General features: G+C 65.2%; 1 protein-coding gene across 1 annotated transcript; it reads left to right on the top strand.

Moving 5' to 3' along the window:
- ECEL1 (endothelin converting enzyme like 1) lies at nucleotides 1-25306 on the top strand. The gene is made up of 18 exons (XM_037908845.2): nucleotides 1-381; nucleotides 1836-2738; nucleotides 11453-11521; nucleotides 13004-13114; nucleotides 13944-14036; nucleotides 14370-14494; nucleotides 15759-15981; nucleotides 16330-16428; nucleotides 16974-17048; nucleotides 18814-18917; nucleotides 19709-19767; nucleotides 20339-20390; nucleotides 20914-20981; nucleotides 21419-21543; nucleotides 22077-22142; nucleotides 22548-22643; nucleotides 23141-23217; nucleotides 24042-25306. The coding sequence occupies exons 1-18, from the start codon at nucleotides 154-156 to the stop codon at nucleotides 24139-24141; spliced, it is 2673 nt and encodes an 890-aa protein (XP_037764773.2). The 5' UTR covers nucleotides 1-153; the 3' UTR covers nucleotides 24142-25306.
- Nucleotides 25307-25630: the final 324 nt, after the last annotated feature.

The raw sequence follows: 25630 nt of genomic DNA, 5'->3' as shown, positions 1-25630 counted from the left end.
TGGGGGGGGGGGGACACAGGGCCCCCATCACCAGGGGAGTCCTGAGCCTCCCCCCAAGCCCCAGCAGTGCCCACCCCCCTGCCAGCTGGCCAGGCTGCCCCATAGCTCACTTCCGAGCCGTGGGGGGTGAGGCCAGGAGCCACGGCCCGGCCCATGTGCCCGCGGACAGACCGCTGCCCCCCTGGCCAGCCGCGGGGGAGGCCGGATGATGCTGGGCGAGGCTTGGAGGCGCGTCCCCCCGCCCGGCCCCAGCTGCAGCAGCCGCGCTCTGAGCACAGGCGCGGACAGGTACCGTGCGGGGCGGGGGGAGCTGCCCGCTCCCAAGGCAGCCGAGAGCCGCTCGCCCAGAGCATCCCTGGCTGCCGCTGCCTCCAGCCCCCGGTAAGCGCCGCGCCTTGCCCCTGCCTGCCCGCGCCGGGGTCCCGCCGCCCGGGGATCGAGGGTCCCGTGCCCCACCCCCCGGCTGGGCGTTACAGGGTCCCGCTGCCCCCCCTCCCGGGGCCGGGCGCTGGAGGGTCCGTCTCCCTCCGGCTGGGCGTTACATGGTCCCGCTGCCCCCCCCCGGGCCGGGCGCTCGAGGGTGTCCCCCCCCCGGGGCGACGGTTACAGGGTCCCGTCCGCCCCCCCCGGGCCGGGCGCTGGAGGGTCCCCGTCCCCCCCCGGGCGGGCGTTACAGGGTCCCGATGCCCCCGCCCCCGGCCGGGCGTTAGAGGGTGTCCCCCCCCCGGGCCGGGCGCCGGAGAGCTGCAGCCGCCGCGCTCCGGGCGAATTCACCGGCTGCAAGTTCAACTTCCCGGCGCCGGCTCCGTTCCCGCCGCAACAGCGCCGGGCGAGGGAAGTTCGCGGGCGGGGGCGAGACTCCGCTTCCCCTCGGCCCGCCGCGCCCGGGCGCTACGGGGCGGGCGGGCCCCGCTGGGGGGCAGCGGCCGCGGGGGCGGGGGTCTGGGCCCGAAGGGCCGGGCCAGGGGAGCTCCCGGCCCCGCCCCAGCGGGGCTCCTCGGCCGGGCAGGCAGGGCTGGGAGCCGGGCCCCCCCGCCCGCTCATTGTTCCCTGGGGAGCGCTGCGAGGAGGCGACGGACCGTCCGGAATTGGGGGTCTCTGACCAGTCTGTGCCGAGACCCCCCCAACAGCCTCCCCCGCCTGCCGCCCCCCCCCCGCTTCAGCCAAGCCGGCCCCCCCCCCCAAACACAAGAGGGGGACAAGTTGAGCCTTGTTCCCAGCTCCAGAGCTGACCGGGACCCGGTGTCCCCTCCCCATGGGGAATCCGCCTGCCCCCTTAGCTCCCTGGGTCCCCTGGCCCTCAGCAGCACTTTGGTCGGGCCCCACGACAGGGCCCAGCCTGGGCACTCCCCCCCTGGGTGGACGAGACCCGGGCAGAGCTGCTGGGGACGCCCCGTCCCTTCGGAGCCAGCCCCAGCGACAGGGGGTGCCGAGGCTCGACGGGCAGGGGACTCGCTCCCCTTTCAAAGTCCCTTTACAGCTCCTGCTTCCTCCTGCACAGTGACCCGGGGCTTCACCTCCTTTGGGGCCGCATCCTGCCTGCCGCCAGGGCCCGGTGGCCAGGGCCAGGGCAGGGGGGAGGGCTGGGAAGGGGGAGGCTTGGCTCAGACGGAGAAGCCCCGGCTCTCCGGCTGGATAAAAGAGCCAGACCCAAGCCTAGGCCCCGCCATGCAAGGGACGACCCTGACCCGAGGGTCAGATGGGGGTGGGGGAGCAGGAGGAGAGACCAGGCACCCTGTTGGCAAGATGCCGAGACCCGGGTCGTGCTCAGACTCGCTATGAGCGGGGGAGGGGCGGGGGCCCTCCCCAGTTGACAGACTCTCCCCTCCCCCCAGGGACGGCTGTTCGGCAGGGGCCGCGGGAAGAGCCGGCGCTCTGGGTCCGCTCCCTGGGGCCCGAGGCATGAGCTCTCCCCCTCGCCGTCTGCCCTGAGCACCTCCTCCCGGAGCAGGGCCGCGGCGCCGGCCCCCCGGCCCGGCAGCATGGAGAAGACCTACTCGCTGACGGCCCACTACGATGAGTTCCAGGAGGTGAAGTGCGCCAGCAAGTACAACAGCGGCACCCTGCCCAACGGCTTCAGCCTCCAGCTCGGGGCCGGGGCCAAGAAGCCGCGCCGGGGGCTGCCGCGCTGGAGCCGGCGCGAGATCTGCCTGCTCTCGGGGCTGGTCTTCGCGGCGGGCCTGTGCGTCATCCAGGGCTGCGTGCTGCTGCTCAAGTACCTGGCCATGGAGCGCGCCGCCCATTGCCGGGAGGACTGCCAGGAGAAGAAGGCCTTCCTCCAGGCCTCCCTCTTCATCGCCAGCAACATTGACCCCACCATCGACCCCTGCAATGACTTCTACTCCTTCGCCTGCGGCAGCTGGCTCCACCGCCACAGCATCCCCGAGGACAAGCTCCACTACGGCATCATCGCCACCATCGGCGAGCAGAACGAGGAGAAGCTCCGGCGGCTGCTCCAGCAGCCCGTCCGCAGGGGCTCCCGGGCCTCGGCCGAGAGGAAGGTGAAGGAGTTCTTCCGCTCCTGCCTCGACATGGGCGAGATCGACCGCCTGGGGCCGCGGCCCCTGCTGGAGGTGATCGAGGACTGCGGCGGCTGGGACGGGCCGGCCACGGGGCGGCAAGCCCGCTCGGACTTCAACGAGCTGCTCTACAAGACCCAGGGCGTCTACAGCACGGCCGCGCTCTTCTCCCTCACGGTCAACCTGGACGACAAGAACTCCTCCCGCTACGTCATCCGGGTGAGTGAGCCCACGCTGGGGGCGCCAGGCCCGGGGCGCACCCGCCGGGCATCTCAGGACAGCTGCAGCCAGGACGCCTCCGGCTAAGGTCGCTTGAGCTCTGGCCGGTCTGTTCTTGAATGGGAGACCTCGAAGGAAGGCCACAGCAGGTTGGGTGACTCTCCTTGGGGCGTTGCAACACAGTGGCTGGCCCCCGCGAGGCGCGAGGGGACACTGGGCTGCAGGGCACTGGACGAGTGGCCCAGCAGGGGGCACTCTCCCCTCACAGCCAGGACTGCCCCCTGTGCCCCAGTGTGGTGCTAGGGGGTGCTGGCTGCAGAGACCCGGGTGTGTAACTCGCTAGGGGGCGCTCTCCATTCCGAGTCAGGGCTGCTCACGTGTGTTCCTCAAAGATCCAGGGGCCCTGCCCCCGGGAGGCATTAGCCCTGCAGTGCTGTATAGATCCCGGGAGTCCTGTAATTAGATCCTGCCTGTCTGAAATCCCCTGCCCCGCCACACTCAGACGGACACAGGAGTCTCCTTCCTGTCCCAGCCTGGGCTGTGGGGCGTTATGGTGGTGGAGGGTCCCACCCCAGAGCGGGCTGCATTTCAGCAGGGGATGAGGGGTGCCTATGCCTGGAGTGTGCCGTGGGGTCCCTATGGGGGTGGGGTGAGTGCTCGTGCTGCGTGGCACTGTTGCTATGGGCAACGCATCCCCTAACAAAGCAGATCTCTGGGTGAGGCGCGTGCTGCCCTCCTGCCATCAGCTCCCAGGGGAGAGGAGCTCACACAAGGCCATTCCCCCATGGCTGTAGCCCTGTGCTAATAATACACGGCTGCAAACGCCCGCGCCAGACCGGAGCCTGCCAGCTAGCGGCTCCAATCACCCTCCACTCCGAGCTGCGGAAACAGCCAGCCTGGCTGCACCACTCGCGGTGTGCTGTTCGCTGCCCAGCCCCGATCGCGCTGAGAGCGCGAGGGGGCTCAGCAAAGCCAGAGGTCATCCAGGCAGGTGGCATGACAGCCTCCACAACAGCTCTGCCGGAGCCCCTCACTCCCAACCCGCAGCCCCCTGGTACCAGCCCTAGGCTCCCCACACCCAGCTCTGCCGGAGCCCCTCACTCCCAACCCACAGCCCCCTGCTAGCCCAGCCCTGGGTTCCCCACACCCAGCTCTGCTGGTGCCCCTCACTCCCAACCCGCAGCCCCCTGGTACCAGCCCTGGACTCCCCACATCCAGCTCTGCCGGAGCCCCTCACTCCCAACCTGCAGCCCCCTGCTAGCCCAGCCCTGGGCTCCCCACACCCAGCTCTGCCGGAGTCCCTCTCTCCCAACCTGCAGCCCCCTGCTAGCCCAGCCCTGGGCTCCCCACACCCACCTCTGCCGGAGCCCCTCACTCCCGACCCGCAGCCACCCGCAGCCCCCTGTTAGCCCAGCCCTGGGCTCCCCACACCCAGCTCTGCCGGTGCCCCTCACTCCCAACCCGCAACCCCCTGCTAGCCCAGGCTTTCTGGTCCTGGTCCCCCTTCTGGTCAGGCAGCAGTGCTGGAGCCCTATTCAAAGATCAGAGGCTCCCATCCCAGACTCAGGTTAGTGTCATTGATTGTCCCATGGCCTCCTTCCCAGCCAAGCTGCTCGACCTCTTCCCCAGCCCCTGACACCCTGGGCCATGCCCCACAGGTTGCAGGTGGGGGTGGCCTGTGGGGACCACCCCAGCAGGAGCCTTCACGCCAGCAAATCAACACACAGATCAGGCCTGTGTGCCAGAGGCACCGGGCAATCAACCAGGAGATGCTGCCCAAGGTGCCTCCCTCCCCTTGGGGCAGAGCCCATGTGTCATGAGTGTCCACCTCCCTGAGTCCCTCTCCCCTGCAGCATCAAGGGATGTCACCTGCATGCCACGAGATGGGCCCTGTGAGTGCCCGGTGCTGGCATTGCTCTGCCAATACCCACACAGAGCCCTGGGGTGGGGGGGTCACGCCCCCATATACAAGAACCAGCCCCAGTTTTTCAGCTCCAACCAGTTTGGCTTTTCCATTAAGGGAAAACAATGAACCAAGAAAGAACCAAAGTAAAGTCTCATAGATTCCAAGGCCAGAAGGGACCATTGTGATCGTCTCATCTGATCCCTTCCCCCGCATAGCGCAGGCCAGAGAACTGTCCCAGAACAATTCCTAGAGCCCATATTCGAGAGGAACATCCCATCTGGATTTAAAAATTGCCAGCGATGGAGAATGCACCACGACCCCTGGTAAATTGTTCCACAGCCCTTGGTAAACCCCCCCCGGGGAAGAGCGCAGTGTGGGTGTCTCATAGTGAGGCTGACCTCCAAAGGGCCTCCGCCCCAGCACACAAGCCCAGCACTGAGACATGTACAGGCACAGGAAGCAAAATGACTCAATGCACCACGGCTCACAGGTCGCTGGTCAGATGGGAGGGGAAAGCCCCAGTTCTGCTGCACTGAACAGGAGCTGTGGGTGTATTGGAACACAACTGGGGTTACCTAGAGCTTCACAGCTCTCCAGAGACAGGAGTCAGCATAGGGCCTTTGACACACAGACAGATGGTTCCAGTTCCACCCAGCAGAGGGCAGTGCAGACACACACTCAGCCCTACCCAGCAATGTCTTGGTCTTTGGCTCCCCCTACTGGTCTCACTTGACTCTGGAAGGAACATGCTGAATTGGTGTAAATGGGATCAGAACCCGGCCCGGCCCTGCTGGGTTGCTTGCGAAACAGGCAGCTGGTACCCAAGAAATGGGGGAGCAGGGGCGAAATTGACAAGCAGGGAAGCAGGCTCCTTGGCATGGGAAGAGGGGACCAGGACATGGAGCATTGCCCAGGAAGGAGGGGGAGATGGGCAGCTCCGTGCAACATGCGCTGGCAGAATCATTGGGGCAAAGGGTGATCTGGGGTAGGAGCCCAGGGCTGGGATATCAGGGGGCTGAGGGTCGGGATTGAGGGGCAACGGCAGAGCTGTGGGGGCAGGGTTGGGATATCAGGGGGCTGCGGGTCCGGAGTGAGGGGCATTGGCAGAGCTGTGTGGTGGGGAAGGCATGCCCTGTGCTCCCCTCCCCCTTTCCTAGCCTCTCCCCCTCCCGAGCCCCGGTTAGGAAGGCATTTGCCCGCGTTAATCAGTGGCTCCGAAATGTAGAGAGCAAATAGAGTCGGCTGGGCCCTGGCAGCGGATTGCACCCCCGTCTGCGCGGCCATCCCCCGCCCGCCTCCGGAGCTCATTTACAGCACCGGGCCCCGAGTAGTGGCCAGGAGCTGGGGCCTGCACTGCTGGGGAGGTTGTTTAATACACAGGGGACTCTATTCCCCTGGACAGGGGTTCCCCGCTGTGGCCGGAGTCGGCGGAGTCGGCCACGCGGGCAGGGCGGTTCCAGGCCGCCGGCTCCCAGCATCCCGGTTCTTGTTGAATTACCTTGGAAAACGAACTGGCAAGGACACAGCCGGGGCTCGTGGGACGCCGTGCTCAGCGCCCGGCCTTTATTTGCATAGCAATGCCGGGCGCCACGCCGATGGAGAAGCGGCTTTTATACCCGAATTAATGTGACTTCGACAGGAGGGGACCTTTGGAAAGGCAATTTCCCTCCGCACAATTGCAGTGTTTAGCAAAGCAGCATGCAGGCAATTTTCCAGGCAATCGGCAGAGCCGTGCACACAGAGGAGAGCGGCTGCATGCGCGTACGTGCTGGGAGAGCGTCTGTGTGCCCGGTGCGAGAGGGTGTGGGTGCGGGCATGTGTGCACAGGGGCTGTGAGTGTGCAGACACGCTGGGAGAGCATTGTGCACATTATGGGGGAGGGTGCGTGGGCGCAGGAGGAGTGGGTGGGTGTGCAAGTGTGCGCGCGGGGGCATGCAAACTATGGGAATGTGTGCGTGCGGACGCTGGGGTGTGCGTGCGAGCGTGCACACTGGGGGGGCATGTGGATGCTGGGGGGAGTGTGTGCGCACACGCCTGCTGGGGGGGTAGATGTCTGTGCGAGCACACACTGGGGAGAGTGTGAGAGTGTGTGTGCACTGGGGCAGAGTGTGCACGGGGGAGTGTGGCTGCATGGGTGCTGTGTGCGTGCGGGTGTGTACATGCGTGCTTGGGAAGTGGATGAGTGGGGCTGTTTCCACACGTGTGTCCTTTTCAGGTCTGCGTGCTCTGGCTCCAGGGGCCGCGGCCTGGTCTGGGGATTTTATGGCTGGGGCTGGGGTCAGTGGAGATGAGGGACCTCGGTGCAGTGGCCGGTCCCATCCCCGGAGCTTGCACCGAACAGAGCCCCCGCAGTGCCTGGGGGCTCAGACCAGAGCTTCCCCTCCCCGTACGCTCTGCCCTGGCGCTTCCCGTCGGCTGCAGAGAGGCTGCCCTGGTGACTCGGGTGGGGGGCGGGGGGCAGTGGTGAGCCCAGGGCCCTGCCCACCCACAGCCCGGCTCTGCGGGCCCAAGAGGTGCGGGGAAGCAGCCGAGCAGCCTCGTGCGGCTCCCCCCAGGACGGGAACGACAGGCCCAGGAGAGGCTGAACGAGGCCTGCACCTCTAACGCCCGGCTGAGCGCACCCACCGACCCCCCGGTGCACCAGAGAGCCCTGCCCCCTGCTGGGCGCTGAGCTTCCTCTAGGGGCTCCAGCCAGGGCAGGGCTTTGCCAGGAGTGCGGGGCGGGGGTGGGGGGCTCCGGGAGAGTGCGGGGTGGGGGGGCTCCGGGAGAGCACAGGCTGCTCCCCCATTGGGGTTACAGTGGGGGCAGGGGGGGGCTGATCCCAAGGGCTCTGAGGAGTTGTAGTGGTGCGAAAAGGAGCATGGTGCCCTCTAGTGGCCCCAGCGGGCATAGCAGGTAAAGGACCCCACTGGCCCCAGCTCCAGGGGGCGCTGTTGGGGCTGTCGGCCCAGCTCCGCCGTGTGTGTGGGGGGGAGGGGCTCTGATCTCGCCAGCGGGTGGGTAATTAACAGCTAGCCGGTGCTGGCCGTTCCCCTTCCCTTGCGCTTGAGGAGGCCGTACCCACTCGTATGTACCCCTCCCTCATGCTGCTCCTACGGGCACCGGCCCTTTGCTCCCCGCTGCAGGCTGGCAGCGTGTCCGAGTGCCCTGGGGTATCCGCCCCCTGCAGGGGATGGGAGGGTTTAAAGTGCCAGGCCGGAGGGGGGGGTTGCTGGGCGGGGTAGCCTCAGTCCGTGTGGCACACCTGGCTCTGGGGGGAGCTCTCTGCAGCCCAGGGGTGGAGCTTGGCCCAGGGGTCTCTGCACATGCCCTGGGTGGGGAGAGCCCAGCCCCAGGGCAGGCAGCCCACGGGGGATGGCTGCTCAGGCTCTGTGCTGCGGTGGGGTCGAGAAATGGGCCGGGGGGGCGGAACGGCGCTGTGACAGATGTGGCCTCACTGTTACTATCTGTGTTACGGGAACACCCAGAAATCAAGGCCCTGTCTGGCTGGGCACTGCACAGGGGCACACAGGGAGTGAGGGACCGCGCCTGCCCCACCGAGCTCACAATGTAAACAGGACAGAAGGTGGGAGGGGAAACTGAGGCACAGAAGGGGACGTAACTGGCCCAAGAAGGGCGGTGACAGCTGGGAACAGAAGCCAGGTCTCCTGAGTCCCAGCCCAGTGCCCTGCCCACGAGGCTACTGGGAGAGAATTACCTGCACCCCCGCCATGAATCCCCCCACCAAATGATTCAGGAAGAGCAATAGGCTCCATCTGTTCCCAGCTCCAGTGCTCCAGTCACAGAGCCTGGAGAGCCCAGAGGGGAGGGGTTAGGGCGAACCAGGCCGGGGGACAGAGGGCTGGAGAGCATTTCTCAGTATCATACGCTTCTCCAGCGCCCTTGGCGAGCCCCAGGGTAACGCAGCCACCTCTGGGGAGGAGGACGGCAGCAGCCAACACACAGCACAACAGAAAAGGCAGGCAAGCTGCGATCGGGGATGCGGGGGAAACCCCTGCGCACACGAAAAGTGCCAGGGACTCATCCAAACTCCCCATTGACGTGCACTAATTGCCCAGGCCAACAGGGGGCAGCACAGCAGCCAGCCCCACGCAGGGTTGAACCTGCGGCTTTAGGGGTGGTGAGCCGAGACCCAGCAGCTCCAGAAAGCCCCCCGTCCCACATCCCTGCTGAGACAGCCACCCTCCCCAGCCTGGCGCGGTTAGAAGGGTCGGGCCGACCCAATGGGATAGATTAATTTTTTCAGTGCAGCTGCTTGTCCCTGCGATTGATGGCAGGAGGGCAGCGCCATTAGCTGATTGCTTCTTCCCGGGAGAGACTCTCCTTTGGAAAATGGCCAGCGAGCGGGCGGTGGGCAGCAGGGCTGGGCTGGGGGGCGCCCCATGGGGTGGGCCTGGCTCGCGCTCCTCCCGGGGACAGTTTCACCCACTGAGTCATTAGCACAAAGGGTTCTGCCGGGAAATTAAATTCTGGGTGTTTATCAGGGAGGGGGGAAATCATGCATTGCTGGGACAAAGGGCTGGCAGGAAGGCGGGGACGGGAGCTCGGAGCCAGCCCGGGGGAGGCTCCCGATATGGCGGGCACCGGGGACGGGGGGGCTGTTGAGGGGGTGGCAGGATCACAGAGGGGGTCGGCTGAGGGTCGGGGACTGGCTGGGGCTTGGGGTGGAGGGGGTTAAAGGGGCTGGCGGCTCAGCTGGAGCGTGACCGGCTGCGGATAACGGACCCTTAGGAGGTTTGGGACGTACTGTTCAGAGCTGGGTTTATTCAGCCCCAAGCGCGCTGTGTTGAGGGTGCCTGGAGCACCGCGGGCGCGGGCACGTGCTCCTTTGTTATCATAGCGTTGATTAGTTGTAACTGGGCTGCAAACGGTGCTCCAAAGGGCTGGCCTGTTATTGGAGGGTTGCTCCAAAGGGCCAGTCCGTTATTGTAGGGTTGCTTGGAGGGACGAGGGGGGCGTCACGGAGTCCCCGGGCGCTGCTCTGGAACTGCTCCCTACGACGCCAGGCAGGACTCTGGGGAAGTCTCCTTTCTGTGAGCAGCCTGTCTGCAGGACACATAGCTCACCCGGCTCCACCTTCCTGGGTCTGACCTCGGAGCATTCAGCCTCCTCTGCCCCTCCGTGCGCTTCCCACAGCCAGTCCGCCCAGGCGGGGTCCTGGGGAAGCCAGAGGGTCCTGCCCCCCAACTCCGCAGTCAGACGTGACTCTCAGCCAGCCAGTAAAACAGAAGGTTTATTAGACGACAGGAGCATGGTCTAACACAGAGCTTGTAGGTGCAGAGAACAGGACCCCTCAGCTGGGTCCATTTTGGGGGGCAGGGAGCCAGACAAGCATGTCTGCACTTCACTCCATGTCCCCAGCCAGCCCCCAACTGACTCATCCTCCAGTCCCTCCTCCTCTGGCCCGGGCCAGGAGGTCACCGGATTCCTTTGTTCTCCAACCCCTTTAGCTCTCACCTTGCAGGGGGGAAGGGCCCAGGCCATCCGTTGCCAGGAGACAGAGTGTCGGCCATTTATGTACCCTGGCCCTTTGCTCTGCAACAATTACACCCCCTTATCCCACCACCTAGAGACTTAAGAAATGCATAGGGGAAACTGAGGCACCCCTACAGTATTCAGAGGAAACATTAAGAACAGTCCCACTTCGTCACAGGGGGGTTGATCTGTTATTGGAGGAATGCTCAGAGGGCCGGTCCGTTATCGTGGGTTACTTGCAGGGCCGGTCCGTTATCGTGGGGTTGCTCAAAGGGCCGGTCCGTTATCATAGGGTTGCTCAGAGGGCCAGTCCATTATTGTATGGTTGCTCGGTGGGCTGGTCCGTTATCATAGGTTTGCTCAGACGGCCGGTCTGTTATCGTGGGGTTGCTCGGTGGGCTGGTGCGTTATCGTAGGGTTGCTCAGAGGGCCGGTCCGTTATCGTAGGTTGCTCAGAGGGCCGGTCTGTTATCGTAGGGTTGCTCAGAGGGCCAGTCCGTTATTGTATGGTTGCTCGGTGGGCTGGTCCGTTATCGTAGGGTTGCTCAGAGGGCCGGTCTGTTATCGTAGGGTTGCTTAGAGAGCCAGTCCGTTATTGTATAGTTGCTCGGTGGGCTGGTCCGTTATCGTAGGGTTGCTCAGAGGGCCGGTCTGTTATCGTAGGGTTGCTTAGAGAGTCAGTCTGTTATTGTATGGTTGCTCGGTGGGCTGGTCCGTTATCGTAGGGTTGCTCAGAGGGCCGGTCCGTTAAAGTAAGGTTGCTCGGAGAGCCGGTCCATTATTGTAGGGTTGCTCGGTGGGCTGGTCTGTGGCTAGGCTGGTGGAGCAGCGCTCAGCACCCTCCAGACCAGCCATGCGGCACTTTGAGGTGGAAGACCTGGTACAGTCTGGCCCTCCTGGCAGGGTGAGTTGATCAGGGAAGGACCCACCTGGGAGCGGGAGGGCTGAGCACAGGGGCGTGGACCAGAGAGAGCCACACTGGCCCTACCCAGACTGGGGCACAATCGGGGGTTAGGCTGGAGCCAGCCACGCCACAGGGCCCCAGAGTACACCCAGGGGAGCCCCTCCCCATATTAAATCTCCCTCCTGGAACTCTGCCCTGGCCGCCGGGCCTTCCTCCTGCCCGAGCCTCAAACAAAGCACAGCCGCCCACCCCCTTCGCAGACAGATCCTGGCAGCACAAAGGGCCCCCACACAGGCTGAGCCCCCACCTCTCCCTGCTCCTCCATTAGCCAGGGAGGGGAGGGGACCCCAGGCCGCCCTCGGACCGGGGAGACGGGGGCTCAGGGTGCCCAGGCCGGGGACAAACATGGCTCCTCTGTTCTGTTGCAGATTGACCAGGATGGGCTGACGCTGCCTGAGCGAACCCTGTACCTGGGGCAGGACGAGGAGAGCGAGAAGGTGAGGGGGGCTGACATCACCCGGCGGCGCTGGGGGGGAAGGGGGGTGGGTCAGAGAGGAGCAGCCCCTGCCCAGCACCAGCTGCACCCACCTGCCCCATGCGGCGGCTGAGCCGGGTGGGGGTGAGGAGGGGCTGGCGCAGCCGCAGTGTCACCAACCACCAGAAATCATGAGTCAGACCCCAGAAGTCACCAGAATGGCCCCAACGATTAGGAGAGATTTTTAAACAAAAGGTCAAGTTGTGTTTGTCGGGCTGTTGTTTCATGTGTGATCTCCCCCTGCCCATCGTGTGTGTGTCTGTGTGCTCTCCCGCAGCTCATCCTGTGTGGGGGTGGTGGGGTTGTGTGTGGAGGGGGGGAGTGTGGAGGGTTCGTGTGTGTGTGTGTAGGGGGAAGGTGTGGGGCTGAGGGGGTGTGTGGGGTGCAGGTGTGGGGGGTGTTTGTAGGGAGATGGGGGGAGGGTGGGGGAAGTGACTCGAGCCCCTGCAGCAGGAGCTCTCGCCCCACCTGCCTGACCGCTAATTCTGCCCCCAGCCCCCACACCCAGCATCTCGGCTCCTCCTGGCCCTTCACCCCTTGGCCGGGGCAGGCGCTGTCCTGTCCTTGCAGCCTGCAGGGGGCGGCGAGGGGGCGGGGCTCTTTAGCTCCGCCCTCCCGTGACACTAGCTGGGGATGCAGAGGGGCGGGGAGGGAGCTCTGCCCACAGCAGCTGATTGGTGGCTCAGCCCCAGGAGGTGGGCTAGGAGGGCAGGCAGCCAATCAGAGGGGGCTCTAGGGGGCTTGGAGCTTCTGGAGCAGACAGGCTGAAATCCCGTCACCAAACGTCGCTAGAGTGGGGGGGGGGGCTGACCCCCCACCCCGTGTGGGGCCTCCCCCCTCCTCTCCTCCCTCCCCACCTCGGCCAGGGCTGTGTCCCCTGCCCCCCCTTCCCTCAGCCCTCCCCCCCGAGCCAGGCCTGACCCCCCTTAGCCTCCTCCCCACTGGGCTTGACCCCCTTCTTGGCCCTCTCCCCCTCCCTCAGCCCCCCACTGGGCCTGCCCCCCCTCAGCATTCTCCGGCTCCCCCCGGTCAGGCATGCGCCCCCTCCCTCAGCCCCCCACTGGGCCTGCCCCCCTCTCAGCCCTCTCCCGCTCCCCCTGGTCAGGCCTGTCCCCTCAGCCTTCACCCCCCACACAGCCCTTGCGCCCCCCAGCCAGGCCTGACCCCCCCTTGGCCTCCTCCTCACTCGGCCTGGCCTGCCCCCCCTTCCCTCAGCCCTCCCCCCCGAGCCAGGCCTGACCCCCCTTAGCCTCCTCCCCACTGGGCTTGACCCCCTTCTCGGCCCTCTCCCCCTCCCCCAGCCCCCCCACCGGGCCTGCCCCACACTCGGCCCTCTCCCCCTCCCCCAGTCAGGCGTGACCCCTTGATCCCCCTGGGTCCGAGCCCCCCCGCCCCAGGATGGCGCCGCACCCCCACGGGGGCTGACCCCTCGCCTCGCGCCCAGATCCTGGCGGCGTACCGCCTGTTCACGGAGCGCCTGCTGGGCCTGCTGGGAGCGGAGCACGTCGCGCAGAAGGCGGAGGAGATCCTGCAGCTGGAGCAGAGACTGGCCAACGTGAGTCCTTCTCAGCCCCACCCGCTGGCCTGGCCGCCCCCGCGGGGCTCCAGGGGGTGTCACACGGGGCACGGGAGGGGGGGCTCTTCGGGCACAAGTGGCCCCCAGCTTGCAAGGAACTAACCCCCTACAGCCATGTGGGGAAGGTGGGGGCCCAGCCGGGGCTCAAGGGCTCAACCCCATGCTAGCATTGAGCGCCGCTTGCCCAGCCTCCGGCCTCTCAAGGGAACAGGTTGCAGCCCAGCGCACCCAGTGTGTGGGTGGGGTACGTCCCCACTGGGGTCCCTGGGCAGGGAGGGGACATGCTGGGGGCCTGGTGCCTGGAGCTCGGGGCTGACTGGTGAGTCCCTGTTACAGGAAGCGGTCTCATTCCCAAAGCGGCAGCCCCTTGGCCCGCCGAGCCCCCACAGCTTGGTCGCTGCCTGTCCCCACACCCTGGCACTGCCCTGGGGCTGGGCACAGCCAGGCTGAGGAGCCTCCTGCTCCAGGCCCCCGTTCGCCTCCTGCGCTGGGGAGCCGCCGAGCTGCGGAAGGAAAATCAAAGAGCAGCAAAGCCTGACTGGGTTGCACCCGCCCCAGGGTGCTGGGAGAGGGGACCCTGCAGGATAGCGGGGAGCAGCCATGAGCGCCCCAGGGTGGCATCTGCCTCCCACCACCATGTGGCTGGGGAAAGAGTGAGGGGCCCCAGGCCTTTGCGGGGTCAGGGGAGCAGTGAGGCTGGCGAGAGGGAATGCTTAGCCCTAGACTCCCTGCCCGTGGCTGGCCCCGTGGCACCCCCCAGCCTGGTGGCGCAGGCAAAGTGCGGCCCTGATGCGTCTCTCCTGCCCAGATCACGGTCTCTGAGTATGACGACCTGCGCCGGGACATCAGCACCATGTACAACAAGGTGTCGCTGAGGGAGCTGCAGCTCATCACCCCCACCGTGAGTACCCTGCCGGGGCGCCGGGGGAGGGGCAGCACAGCTGAAGCCCCTCTGTTCACAGGTGCCCAGATAAATGCCCTTATGGCTCTTCTCCTCCTGCAGGGGGACTGCCCCCCAAGTCCATTCTGGAGGGCACTACCATCCACACCAGTTCAGAGACTGCAGAGGGGCACTCAGACGTGGGCCGTGCTAGGTCACTGTGGTGGGGCAAGCCCAGGCTGGATCGCTGCCTGTGGGGCGTGGAGTCAGGGCCTGGGCCAGCCGCAGAGCGTGGGGGGGCTCTGGAGAAGGCGAGGCCCCTCTGGTCATAGCGCCCTCTCCCCCACCCCCCAGCTCAAGTGGAAGCGCCTGCTGGATCGGATCTTCCACGATAACTTCTCCGAGGAGGAGGAGGTGGTGCTGCTGGCCACGGACTACATGCAGAAGGTGTCGGAGCTCATCCGCAGCACGCCCAGCAGGTACGGCCAGCGGGGCACAGCGGGCACTGCCAGGGTGCAGGGCTCTACCAGATGCCTCGTCCCACATGCTCCCGACACACGGCTGGGTAGCAGGGCTCTGTGGGGACAGTGGGGCTCTGGGGCATGCTGGTCACACCCTGGGGTCAGAGTGGGGTGGGAGGGCGGAGGGAACCCCACCCTGCCCGCGGCTGCTCCCACAGCCACTGCCCAGCTCCAGTGCCACTCCGGCACTCCAGGCATCTCCGGGCCCCTCACTCGGGCACACAGATGTGATTGGAGCCTGGTAGAGGGGCAGATCCCAGGCGCCCCCTGGAGAAGCCCCGTCCCCTGCTCAGTCTTCCCAACAAGGTGGCGGGGAGGAGGAGACTTTGACGGGCCTGGCTCAGGGTTGAAGGGGCCTGGCCAGGGATTTCTGCGGTGGGGGTTCGTGGGCGCGGCTCATCGTCAGCTGAATCCCCTGCGTCTGCTGCCTTTGATCAGCTCCATGGGCTAGGGGCCCTTTCGGTACAGACAGGACATCTCACTAATGGCCATTGATCTGCCGGGACTCGCCTGCCTCCTGAATGCCAATGGGCTGCTGCAGCTGCCTGCTGGGGTGCGGGAGACCACAGCACGCAACCCCCCACCCCTGCCAGGCTCACAGAGCTGCACTGCCCCATCCCATAGCCCCCCCTCCCCAGCATGGCCAAAAGCAGGATGAGCTTCCCCTCCCCACCCCTCCCCCCACCATGCCTGGGCTCTCCCCTCCCAGGCATACCCGGCTACAAGCCAAGCACACGCCCCGGGATCCCCCTCAGCACACACACAGACACCCCATGGCCACCCAGAGGGCCCCCCACCAGCTCTCTCCTGCACCCCCCACCCCCAGGGATCCCCACTCCCGGCCGCGCTCCCAGCGAGTGGAATATAGCATTTCAGAGCTAATCAAATGCATTACAAATCATCCGGCTAAACCAATTCATTACACAGGCAATTCAGCGGCACGCAGGGTGCCAAGCCAGCCGGCGTCTGGGCTTTCATGGGATATTCCCTAAAGCTGCAGCTCAGATGTCCAGGGAACTCCCTGCAACTAGGGTTTGGGAATGCCACCGCTTCCACCATCACTTAAGGCAGGGGGATGCTTCCTGGCATCTCCGCTCCCCATTCTCCCCCCCTGCTCCCCACCCCATCCTGAGGCAGAGGAGGGAGAGGCTCAGACCCCCGGGGGTATAAAACACGCTCCCCCTCCCAGCCCCTGGCCGGTCCCTGTCTCTCCCCCTCCCAGGATCCTTCACAACTACATGCTGTGGCGTATTGTGGTGGTGCTGAGCGAGCATCTCTCCACGCCCTTCCGCGACGCCATCCACGAGCTCTCCCGGGAGATGGAGGGCACTGAGAAGCAGCTGGAGCTGGACAAGATGTGCCTGAGCCAGGCCAACAAGCACTTCGGCATGGCCTTGGGGGCCCTTTTCGTGGAGGAGCACTTCTCCTCCTCCAGCAAGGCCAAGGTAGGCACAGCCGGGGGTGGGCTGCGAATCTCCCCCTGCCCTGCCCCGGATCCATCCGGGCTGGAGGGAGGCGGGGAATCCCACCAGTGACCACCCCCCTGGCCAGTGAAGCACAAGACAGGAGCGGCGCATCTTCAGGCCAAATGCCCAGTGGTTGGAGGTGCGCTCAGGGCCCGGCCCTGTTACCCGGCAACCACTGGGCGTGGCTTAAGCCGTTTGTGGGCGTGGCAGTGATGGAGGAAGTGGCTCTCTAGGGGAGGTTCGTACTCACCCCGGGCCCAGTGCCCTGGGCGTGTGCTACGAGGAATCCTGGTAACGCTGTGACCCGGGTGCGGTTGCGCCGAGCAGGTGCAGCAGCTGGTGGAGGACATCAAGCACACCCTGGATCAGCGGCTGGACGAGCTTGACTGGATGGATAAAGAGACCAAACGAGCGGCTAGAGCCAAGGTGAGGCACCAAGAGGCGGAGCCTAGCCTGGCCAGCCAATCGCAACATCCACGGCTTGGGGCACTCCCAGGGGGATGGGGGATGGAGCTCAGACGGCGAGGGGGGCTCTGAACTGCATGGGCCACAGGCAGCCTCGCCAGTCCCAACGTTGGGCAAGTGGGATTCTCCAGCCAGGAGAAGGAAACTCTGCTGCCTGGCAGCCAACCCATGAAGGCCCCGCACCCACGCAGAGAGCAGCCCTGCTCTGGGCTGGCTGGGCCTGTCCACAGGGTGAGCCACGCTTACAGACCTGGCCAGCCACCTCCACACGGACGGTGCTGCCATCCGGCTGCTGCAGCCACAGGCCAGTGCCTGCATGCAGAATTGGGGCTAGAACTCACCGCCTGCCCCTTCCAGCACAGGGGCCTCTGCCCAGAGAGCTAAGAGCAGCCACGCCGCAGTCTGTCATTGCATCAAGCAGGGGGCGGTGCTGTGCTCAGACACAAGCCCATCAGCCCCCGGGAGATCAGAGCAGGCTCAGACCTGGGCGTGTGCTCTTCTTGCAGCTTCAGTACATGATGGTGATGATCGGGTACCCGGACTTCCTGCTGAAACCGGACGCCATCGATAAGGAGTATGAGGCGAGTGTGCGAGGGGCCTGCGTTGCACCCCTAGAGGGACTGCAACGATGCTGCCTCTGGCAGGACACAACTGAGAGTACCAATTCAGGCCAAATTGCTTAGAGCAGGGCAGTTACAGCCCAAGGCTGCGGTTCCTTTGCACACCAAGGCAAACCAAACCAGCCAAACAGAGACGACTTCGGGTTTACCCCACTAGCTAACCATAAGTCACACAAGCAATTCCCTTAGATACTCCAGTTTCCCAGTATCACCACCAGTGCCACTCGTTATGGAGATCACTGGTTATGAAAACCAATACCCCAGTAAAAGAAAAACGTTCTCCTGACCCCAAAGGACCAAGCCCCAGACCCAGGTCAAATGATAACAGATCTTACCCAAAATACACACTTATAGCCAATTCTTATTAACTAAACTAAAATTTATTAAAAAAGAAAAGAGAGAGAGTTGGTTGAAAGATCAGTATACAGACAGGTTTGAGTTCAATTTCTTGAGGTCCAGATACAGAGCAGAGATGAGCTTGTAGTTGCCCAAAGTCCTTTTAGAAATAGTCCAGAGGTTATAGTCCAATGTCCATATTCAGGGTGACTCCAGTCAGTGACTGGGGATCTCAATTCTTATGGCTCAGGGTTTCCCCCTCTTGAAACCCAAAGCAGATCGGAGATGAAGAAGGATCATGTCCCAGGGTTTTTATATATTTCCAGCTGCCTTTTGGCCTGAGAAAACAACAGGCTTAACTTTCCTTCTCCTAAACATCATGGCAATTAGCACAGTGTAATTTATCCATTAAATACTGTAGTTCATATGTAGGATACCCCAACCTTCAAAGAGACATATTGACAATAACACTATTTCACTCAAGTGTTTTCCTAAATGTTAATATTCCTTTTTTGATCTTTGAATCAAAGCCATAGCAATAGACAAGACTTGTTTGCTTACCTCACAAGCCCTGAGCAAACACCTACCCTTCTATCTCTAACAATGCAGGCTTGCATTTCAAAGCTCTGTTCATTTCCATCTCTTCCTAAAAAGTCTTTACAGTTCGGCCATGGGTCACATCAGTCTGTGAGTTAATTAACTCTTTCTGGCCCTGTGTCACCTTTCAATGAGATATTATATTACACTCATAACGTCACAGGGACCACCTGCACACCCAGGCTGGGAGAGATCCAGCAGTACCCCTCCCTTTCTCCTGCTCTAGCCAGTGGCCCTTGGCCTGCCATGGCCCTGTCCCCTAGCCCTGCCCGGACTCCCTGGCCAGCAGGAGCTGCTGCTCTGTCAGCCTGCGGCAGGTGTCTCGCTGGGGAGTGCAATCGGCAGGTCGTGAGGCTCAGGACCCTCCCAAAGTCTTTTGCTCCCTGAGTTCCCCTGGCTCCGGCTGAGACACCTCCACCCTCGCGCTGTTCCCACCCCCACAACAGCGCTTTCCCTGGCTACCTGGGCACGCGGGGGCACCCGCTCTGTCAGCAGGGTGCGCTCCCAGGCGCCGGCCCCAGAGGGAGACACTCTTGCATGTGCTCAGTGTGGTACGGGACCCTCCATCCATCCGAGGTCCCTGCCCGGGGGATGGGGATGAGCCTGCATGCAGAGCAGGGAGCCTTGGGTCTACAGCCGAGCACAGGGGCTGGGAGCCTGCTGGGGGGGACGGGACATCCCAGCTCCGGCTCCTGCTCCCCTCTTGTGGCAGGGGGGCTGGCTGAGAAGGGGAGTCCCAGGGAGAAGCCCCCGGCCCTTTCCCGCCTGACCTGGGCTGTGTCCCCCGCCACAGTTCGAAGTCCACGAGAAGACGTATTTCAAGAACATCCTCAACAGCATCAAGTTCAGCATCAAGCTGTCGGTGAAGAAGATCCGGCAGGAGGTGGACAAGTCTGCGTAGGTGTCCATCGCCCCGGCTGGGGCCTGCGCTTTGCCCCTCCAGAGGGGATGGGGCAGGGGAAGAAGGGGGTACCAGTTCTGTGGACCCCCTGCTGTGAGAGCAGAGTCGGCCGCGGGTCTTTAGGGATCCCTCTGTGACAGGCGGGACTCCGAGCGTGGCCAGCCCCAGGCTGCCAGCGCTGGTTCAAGCCCCGGCTCGCCGAGAGACAATGGCGTGCTCCACACTGGCTGCTGCAGGAGGCTCTGCTCCCTGTGGCCAGGAGGCCCCTTTTCCCGACAGGGGTTGCTGCTGGGGTCCAGCCGCCACACTGCTCCTCTCCCTGGAAATCAAGGCATTTCCCCGAGGGGTGTGGCGGCCCCTAGTGGTCAGTGTGCGCACAGACAGGCAAATGCCTCACAACTTGTGCCCACCTACCAGGGCGTCTGGGCTGAGGTGGGGGGTGCAGGGGCCGAGACTTCCTGTCAGGCTAGCTGATCGAGGGGGTGCTGACCCCACCCAGATCCAGCGGCACGTGGCCCCCAGAGCTGTCGCAGGCAGCTGACCTGGGCTGGCCAGCCTGGCCCCTCTGAGCATGGGAGCCTGTGTCCAGGGGGAGGGAGGCCAGGCTAGAGCCCAGCCTGGCACCATCCTGCGGGTATTAGGGGTCAGAGGCTGCCCCGCCCAGCACTCTGTCCTCTCCCAGCTCACCCCTCAGACTCCCCTGTGTGCTGGGGCAGGGGGAGTTGCAGGGGCACCTGGCCCTCACAGCCCGGGTGCTGATCTCGGTGTCTTGGCTGTCTCCTCGCAGGTGGCTGCTGCCCCCACAGGCCCTGAACGCCTACTACCTGCCCAACAAGAACCAGATGGGTATGGCCCCCATGGCTGATAGCCAGCGTTCCCGGGGCTTCTGAACGTGTCTGCTCTAATCATTGCGGGGGGCACCCAGACTGGGGAGGGCCAGGGGGTGGTACAGCAGCCAAGCTGGGGTGCGACTGGGACTGAAATAGTAATGGGGGGTGGGGGGGCCTGCGGACTGAAAGTGAGGGGAATCAGCAGAGGTAGGGGCAGGGCTAGGATAGCAGGGGGCTGCGGGTCGGGATTAGGGGCATTGGCAGAGCTGGGGAGGTGGGGGCAGGGTCAGGATAGCAGGGGGCTGCGGGTCGGGATTGAGGGGCATTGGCAGAACCGGGCGGGGGAGGAGGCGGGGGAGGAGAGACAGAGCATGGCTGCCTCAGGGAGTCTCCCTCATCCCAGAGAGCTGGGGGCTGACCCACGCCATGGTGTATTTGTCCAGAGCTGGGAGGGTGAGTTTGGGTCTCAGTAGGAGCCCTGTGTGCCTGGCCAAGGCAGGGTCCCCTCGCTGTGATCCTGCCCTGCTCAGGGTGAGAAGGCAGTGGGAGGGGCCCCCTCCCCATAACACTCCCTCCTCTCCCCACAGTGTTCCCCGCCGGGATCCTCCAGCCCACGCTGTACGACCCTGAGTTCCCGCAGTGAGTACAGAGCTGTGCAGATACCTCCACACTGCCCCCCCCTCCAGCCAGCGCAAGGGGAGCAGGGGATTGGGGGTCCATGGTTGGACGATGGCACCCCTTGTGCCTGTGGAGGATCCCAGTCCTGGGGTGAAGCAGCGAGCAGCGCTCTCTGGAGCCAAACCCTGCAGTGGTAGCTCAGAACTGTCCCTGCTGGGCTGGGCGCACCCAGAACCGCCCCTTGGGCCACAGACACCCAGGAGGTCAGCGCCCCTCCTGTGGGTGGGCTCGTGTCAGCCTCTCCCTTGCCATCTGCCCATTCGCTGACGGGGCGTCTGGGTGTGGGGGAGGTCCTCAGACTCCTCCCCCATTGCTGATGGGGCAGTGTCCTGGGTGGGGGGTGGAGGTGCTCAGACCCCCCCGCCCCATTGCTGATGGGGCACTGTGAAGCTGGGGAGGCCTCAGCTGATCGGGCTGTGCTGTAGGGGGTGCTCAGATCCCCCCATTGCTGATGGGGTCGTGTCTTGTCCCCTCCTGCCAAAAGGTCTCTGAACTACGGTGGAATCGGCACCATCATCGGGCACGAGCTGACCCACGGCTACGACGACTGGGGTGAGCCCCCTCTCCCCGCCCTGTTTCTGCTGCTCCAGGCCAGAGCTGGGACCCCACGAGTGTCTGCCCCGAGGCGTGGCACCTGTTCTCTGGGGACGCCCTGTGGCTGCATGGGGACGGGGCTCAGGACCCCAGGGGGTGAAGGTGACGCAAAGGGCCAGGTGGCAGCCGCATGGGATGAGCCCTGGGCAGCCTGGCGCCTCTGGAGCGGCGCCTCCCTCTGGCTGGTCCAGGAGCAGAGCCTGGCCCTCGGCTGACAGTGCACTCACTACCGGGGCCTGGCAAACAGCTCCCTGTGTGGCCCTCAGTCGTTGTGGGGCTGGGGCGGGGTGGGGCAGAGCCAGCCGGGGAGGGGTGCTTACAGCTGGGGACAGGGTTCCAATCCCAGCTCTGCCCCATGAGCCCGAGCCCCTTCCACCCTCACCGTGTGCCCGCAGGGGGCCAGTATGATCGGCACGGGAACCTGGTGCACTGGTGGACAGAGGCCTCCTACAGCAAGTTCCTGAAGAAGGCCCAGTGCATCGTCAACCTGTACGACAACTTCACCGTCTACAACCAGCGGGTGAGCCCAAGCGCCCCTCGCTGCCGGGGGAGAGGGGCTGGCCTGCGTCCAGGATGCCCCTCCCTGCTGGGGGGGGCCAGGCCTGGGCCTGGGGTGCCCCTCACTTCTGGGGGGCATTCACCTGGGCCTGGGGCTTGCCCCAGATTGCTCCCCGCAGCACATGGGGTCAGAAGGGCTCTGCTGTGAACAGCATAGTGAGACACAGACCGCAGCAGCCAGAGCCTGGCGGGGGGCGGCTGGGGAGAGCAGGGGCTCTGGGTTGTGTCTGGAAGGGGCAGTTCATCTTTCTCTCTACGCCATCCGTAGGTAGTATCTACGTCATGAGGGGAAGGGTGCTGGCTCCAGGCGATGCAGCCCCCCCAGGCCCTCCCTCCCTCAGCCAGCGCCCGGGGCTGATCCCCTCAGGCTGGTCTCCCGGAGAGATGGGCTGGTGGGGCAGGGGCTGGGATGGGCCCCCAGTTTGAGGTGGTGTGCTGGAGGGCTGGGGGTACACCCGACCAGGTCCATATGAGCCCCTGCTCCTCTCTCCACAGGTGAACGGGAAGCACACGCTGGGGGAGAACATCGCCGACATGGGGGGGCTCAAACTGGCCTACTATGTAAGTGACGGAGGGTGCCCCTAGCACCCCCCCACGCCCCAGCTCATGGAGAATGGCCGGGGAGACCTGCAGGGCAGTGACTGGAGAATGGCCGGGGGTGGGGGGAGAGACCAGCGGGGCAGCAGCTGGCTGGGAGGAGGCTGTGCTGGCATTACTCTAGGGGACCCCACACCACACCCACCCACGCCTGAGCTCGTGAGCAGAGCACAGCGCCCCCACCCCCTGGGAGCCCCATAGCCACCAGCTGCCCCTCTGCCTCAGCTGGGAGAGGCCGAGACCCTCCTGCCACCCCCAGCCAGACCCATTGCCCCACACTGCATGGGCCCAGCCTGAGAGCGCCTGGGGACAGGGTGGGGCGGCGGAGGGGTGGGATGCCCCCCACGCTGAGCGTGCTGTGTTTTGCAGGCCTATCAGAAGTGGGTGCGGGAGCACGGGCCGGAGCACCCCCTGCACCGCCTGAAATACACCCACGACCAGCTCTTCTTCATCGCCTTCGCCCAGGTAACACGCCGCCACCAGGGGGCGGTAGTGCCCGGCGAGGGGCCCAGAGCCACCGCCACGCTGCCTCCGCCCTGCCAGCCCTGGGCTCCCCACCCCCAGCTCTGCCCGACCCGCAGCCCCCTGAGCAGAAATGACCCAGGGGGCCATACTGCAGAGTGGAGTGGGGGGGTTAGATGGGGACAAAGCTCCCCCGAGGCAAGGCTGGGACCCACCCAACTTGTTTCACCTCTACCTGCTCCGCGTGCCCCATGCTGGCTGCCTCCTGTCCCAAAGATCCCGCTGGGAGACCCTGGCTGGTCGTTCGGAGCCCCTGGCTGCCTTGCTGGCCTGGCCCCTGCTAGTCTCCACTCTGCTGCTGGGGGGCGGGTCTCTTCTCACCCCAGCCCCCCCCAGCTGTGGTGCTCATCCGGACCCCCCAACCCTTCAGCCATGGCGCTCCCCCGGCTCCCCCCCGACCCCAGCTGTGGCGCTCACCGTGGCTTCTCTCCCATCCGCAGAACTGGTGCATCAAGAGGCGCTTGCAGTCCATCTACCTGCAGGTGCTGACCGACAAGCACGCCCCGGAGCAGTACAGGTATCTGGGGCCACTGCACCTGCTGGGTGTGGCCACTAGGAGGTGCGGCGAGTCCCTCCGCTCTGCCCTCTGCCTCGGGACCCCCAGCCTCTGCACGTGGGTTTGGCTGGAAGCTCCTCGGGGCAGGGCCCAGCTCCACTTGGGGCTCAAATTGCCAGCAGGGGGCGCAGGGCGCACAGGCCTGGAGCCAGGGGCCGGTGGGAGGGAGGGCAGCGGGTGCCCTGCCCCCGTGAGGGAAAGAAAGGGTTAAACCAGTCCTTGCACTGTGCAGGCTGGGAGGGGAGGGACGCATGTGATGGGGCCTCTCAGGCCAGCCTGGCTGCTCCTGCCCTGGGGCTGCGCCCCCCTGAGCCCACAGGGTTACAGGGCAGGAAGGGGCAGCGGCAGGTCAGGCTGAAGGCACCCAAGATGGGTGAACCAAGGCCAGGGGCTTGGAGTGGGGTCCCCGGCTGGAGCACAGGCCAGGCCAGCAGGGGGCAGCACAAGGCTGTAATAGGGGGTAGGACCTGAGTGTGCCCTAGGCTGGCGGCCCAGAGAACCTACTGGACTGGTTCCTCTTGCCAGCCCCTTGCCCTTGCTGCCCCTCCATGGGCACCGGCCCAGTCAGAGCCAGCGGCCCCTCCCCACTGTGCATACGCCAGGGACAAGGGGTTAACCCTGGCACTGCCCACTCCCCGCTGGGCAGTTCTCCCCATCCTACAGGACAGCGCTGCTAACAGCTGCCTCCTCTCGCTTCAGAGGTGGCTGCATTACTGTGCCAGGTGCAGCGCTGCCCTCGTTGGGCTGCCAATCGCCCTTTCCTGAGCCCTCTCTCCACTCCCCAGGGTGCTGGGCAGCGTCTCCCAGTTCGAGGAGTTCGGCCGGGTCTTCCACTGCCCCAAAAACTCGCCGATGAACCCAGCTCACAAGTGCTCCGTGTGGTGAGCGCCGGCGCCCCGTGGCCATGCCTTTCGCTGCCCTTTGCCTTGCGTGTGCCGAGCCGTCCGTCTGATCCCGCTGTTTGCAGGGCCTGCTGCTTCTCTCTGCCACCCGCCTGCCCACCAGCGAGGCACCGGGGAGACCCTCCGGGCTCCTCTGCAGGGCCGGGGCTCGCAGGGACAGATGCCGGACAGAGCTGGAGACGAGGTGGCGAAGGCTCCTTTGGCCAGTTCCTCGGGGGCCGATGCGACAGGCAGCAGGGAAACTACAGACTGGGTCCACTTCTGGCTGGGTGTGTCCTGCCACCACCCCCCTGGGCCTTGGAGCCAGCCCCCCTCCTCTGGCTCCCCATCGCCGAGCCAGGAGCCGGCCCAGTGAGCCTGCCAGCAGCGCAGCCGGAGGGGATCCCCAAAACACCGAGGGGCAGCGGGAGGGACCAGAGCTGGGGGAGGCAGGGGATAGGCCCCAGTGCTGCTGGCACGGAGGGGCCAAAAGCTACTGTGGGGCCATTTCTCAAACCGGCTGGAAGATCCCACATTTGGAAGCAAGCGGTGCCCGTCCCAGGGCAGAACGCGGGGGCTGCAGCCCACGCCCCGTTCACCCAGCCCTATAGCTCCCATCCAGGGCGACGTGGGCTCAGAGCCGGGCACAGAGGCCTAAGCCTAGGCCCGCAGAGAAGCAACCTGCCAGCGCAAAGGCCCCCGTGTGCTCGCGCCACTGGGAAGTTGTAGGGCTGGGCTGGGGGGGCTCTAGGAGGACAGGTGGGTGAGAAATCCCCCTGCCCATCCGCAGCCCTGAACAGCGCCAGCTGCCAGTGCCCCCCCCCCAGCACCATGCAAACGGCTGCGGTCCCATGCTCGCGCCCAGGGTGGCAGTGGATGGGCTGCGGGCGAAAAGCTGGCTCCACCCCCCGCCATCTGCACTCCAGGGCATAGACTCAGCTGGGGGCCCCGTGGCAGTTCGGAGCCTCACCCCCGTGCAGTGCCGGACGGCAGCACCAGGAGGCGCCCTTGGGATATCAGGCAGGACAGCTGGAGCCCAGGAGGCCCCAGCGCTGCCCTCGCTGCCACAGCCAGGAGGGGGAGCCGCGCCGCCCACGGGCTCGGTGCCTCTTGTACAGACCTCGCTGTATGTGTCGCTGCTCGGTATGGTCAATAAAGCCGGCGCTGTACGTGTGGGTGGCTCGGTGCAGGGCAGCCGGGGCGAGGGGGGAGCCACCCCAGTCTGCAGCTCCGGCCGCACACAGCCCCACTGCTGCGGTGGCTGGGGAGGGGGAAGTGTTCACACACCAGCCTCGGGTGTGTCGCCCCAACACACCCCCAGTGCCTTCGGGAGTGTACCTCCCCGGAGTCACCCCCCCCCAGCAAAGAGTGCCTGCTGGAACCTCTCCCCCAGTGCCCCCGGGAGTCCATTCACCCCCCCGACACGGCCGTCTGGAGTCCACCCCCCCTCCCCACACGGCCGTCTGGAGTCTCTCACCCACGCACACACACAA

The sequence above is a fragment of the Chelonia mydas genome, chromosome 9 (assembly GCF_015237465.2).
Source record: "Chelonia mydas isolate rCheMyd1 chromosome 9, rCheMyd1.pri.v2, whole genome shotgun sequence".
Taxonomy (NCBI): Eukaryota; Metazoa; Chordata; order Testudines; family Cheloniidae; genus Chelonia; species Chelonia mydas.
Note: the sequence above shows the minus strand (reverse complement) of the source record. Positions and strands in the feature narration are given on the sequence as shown.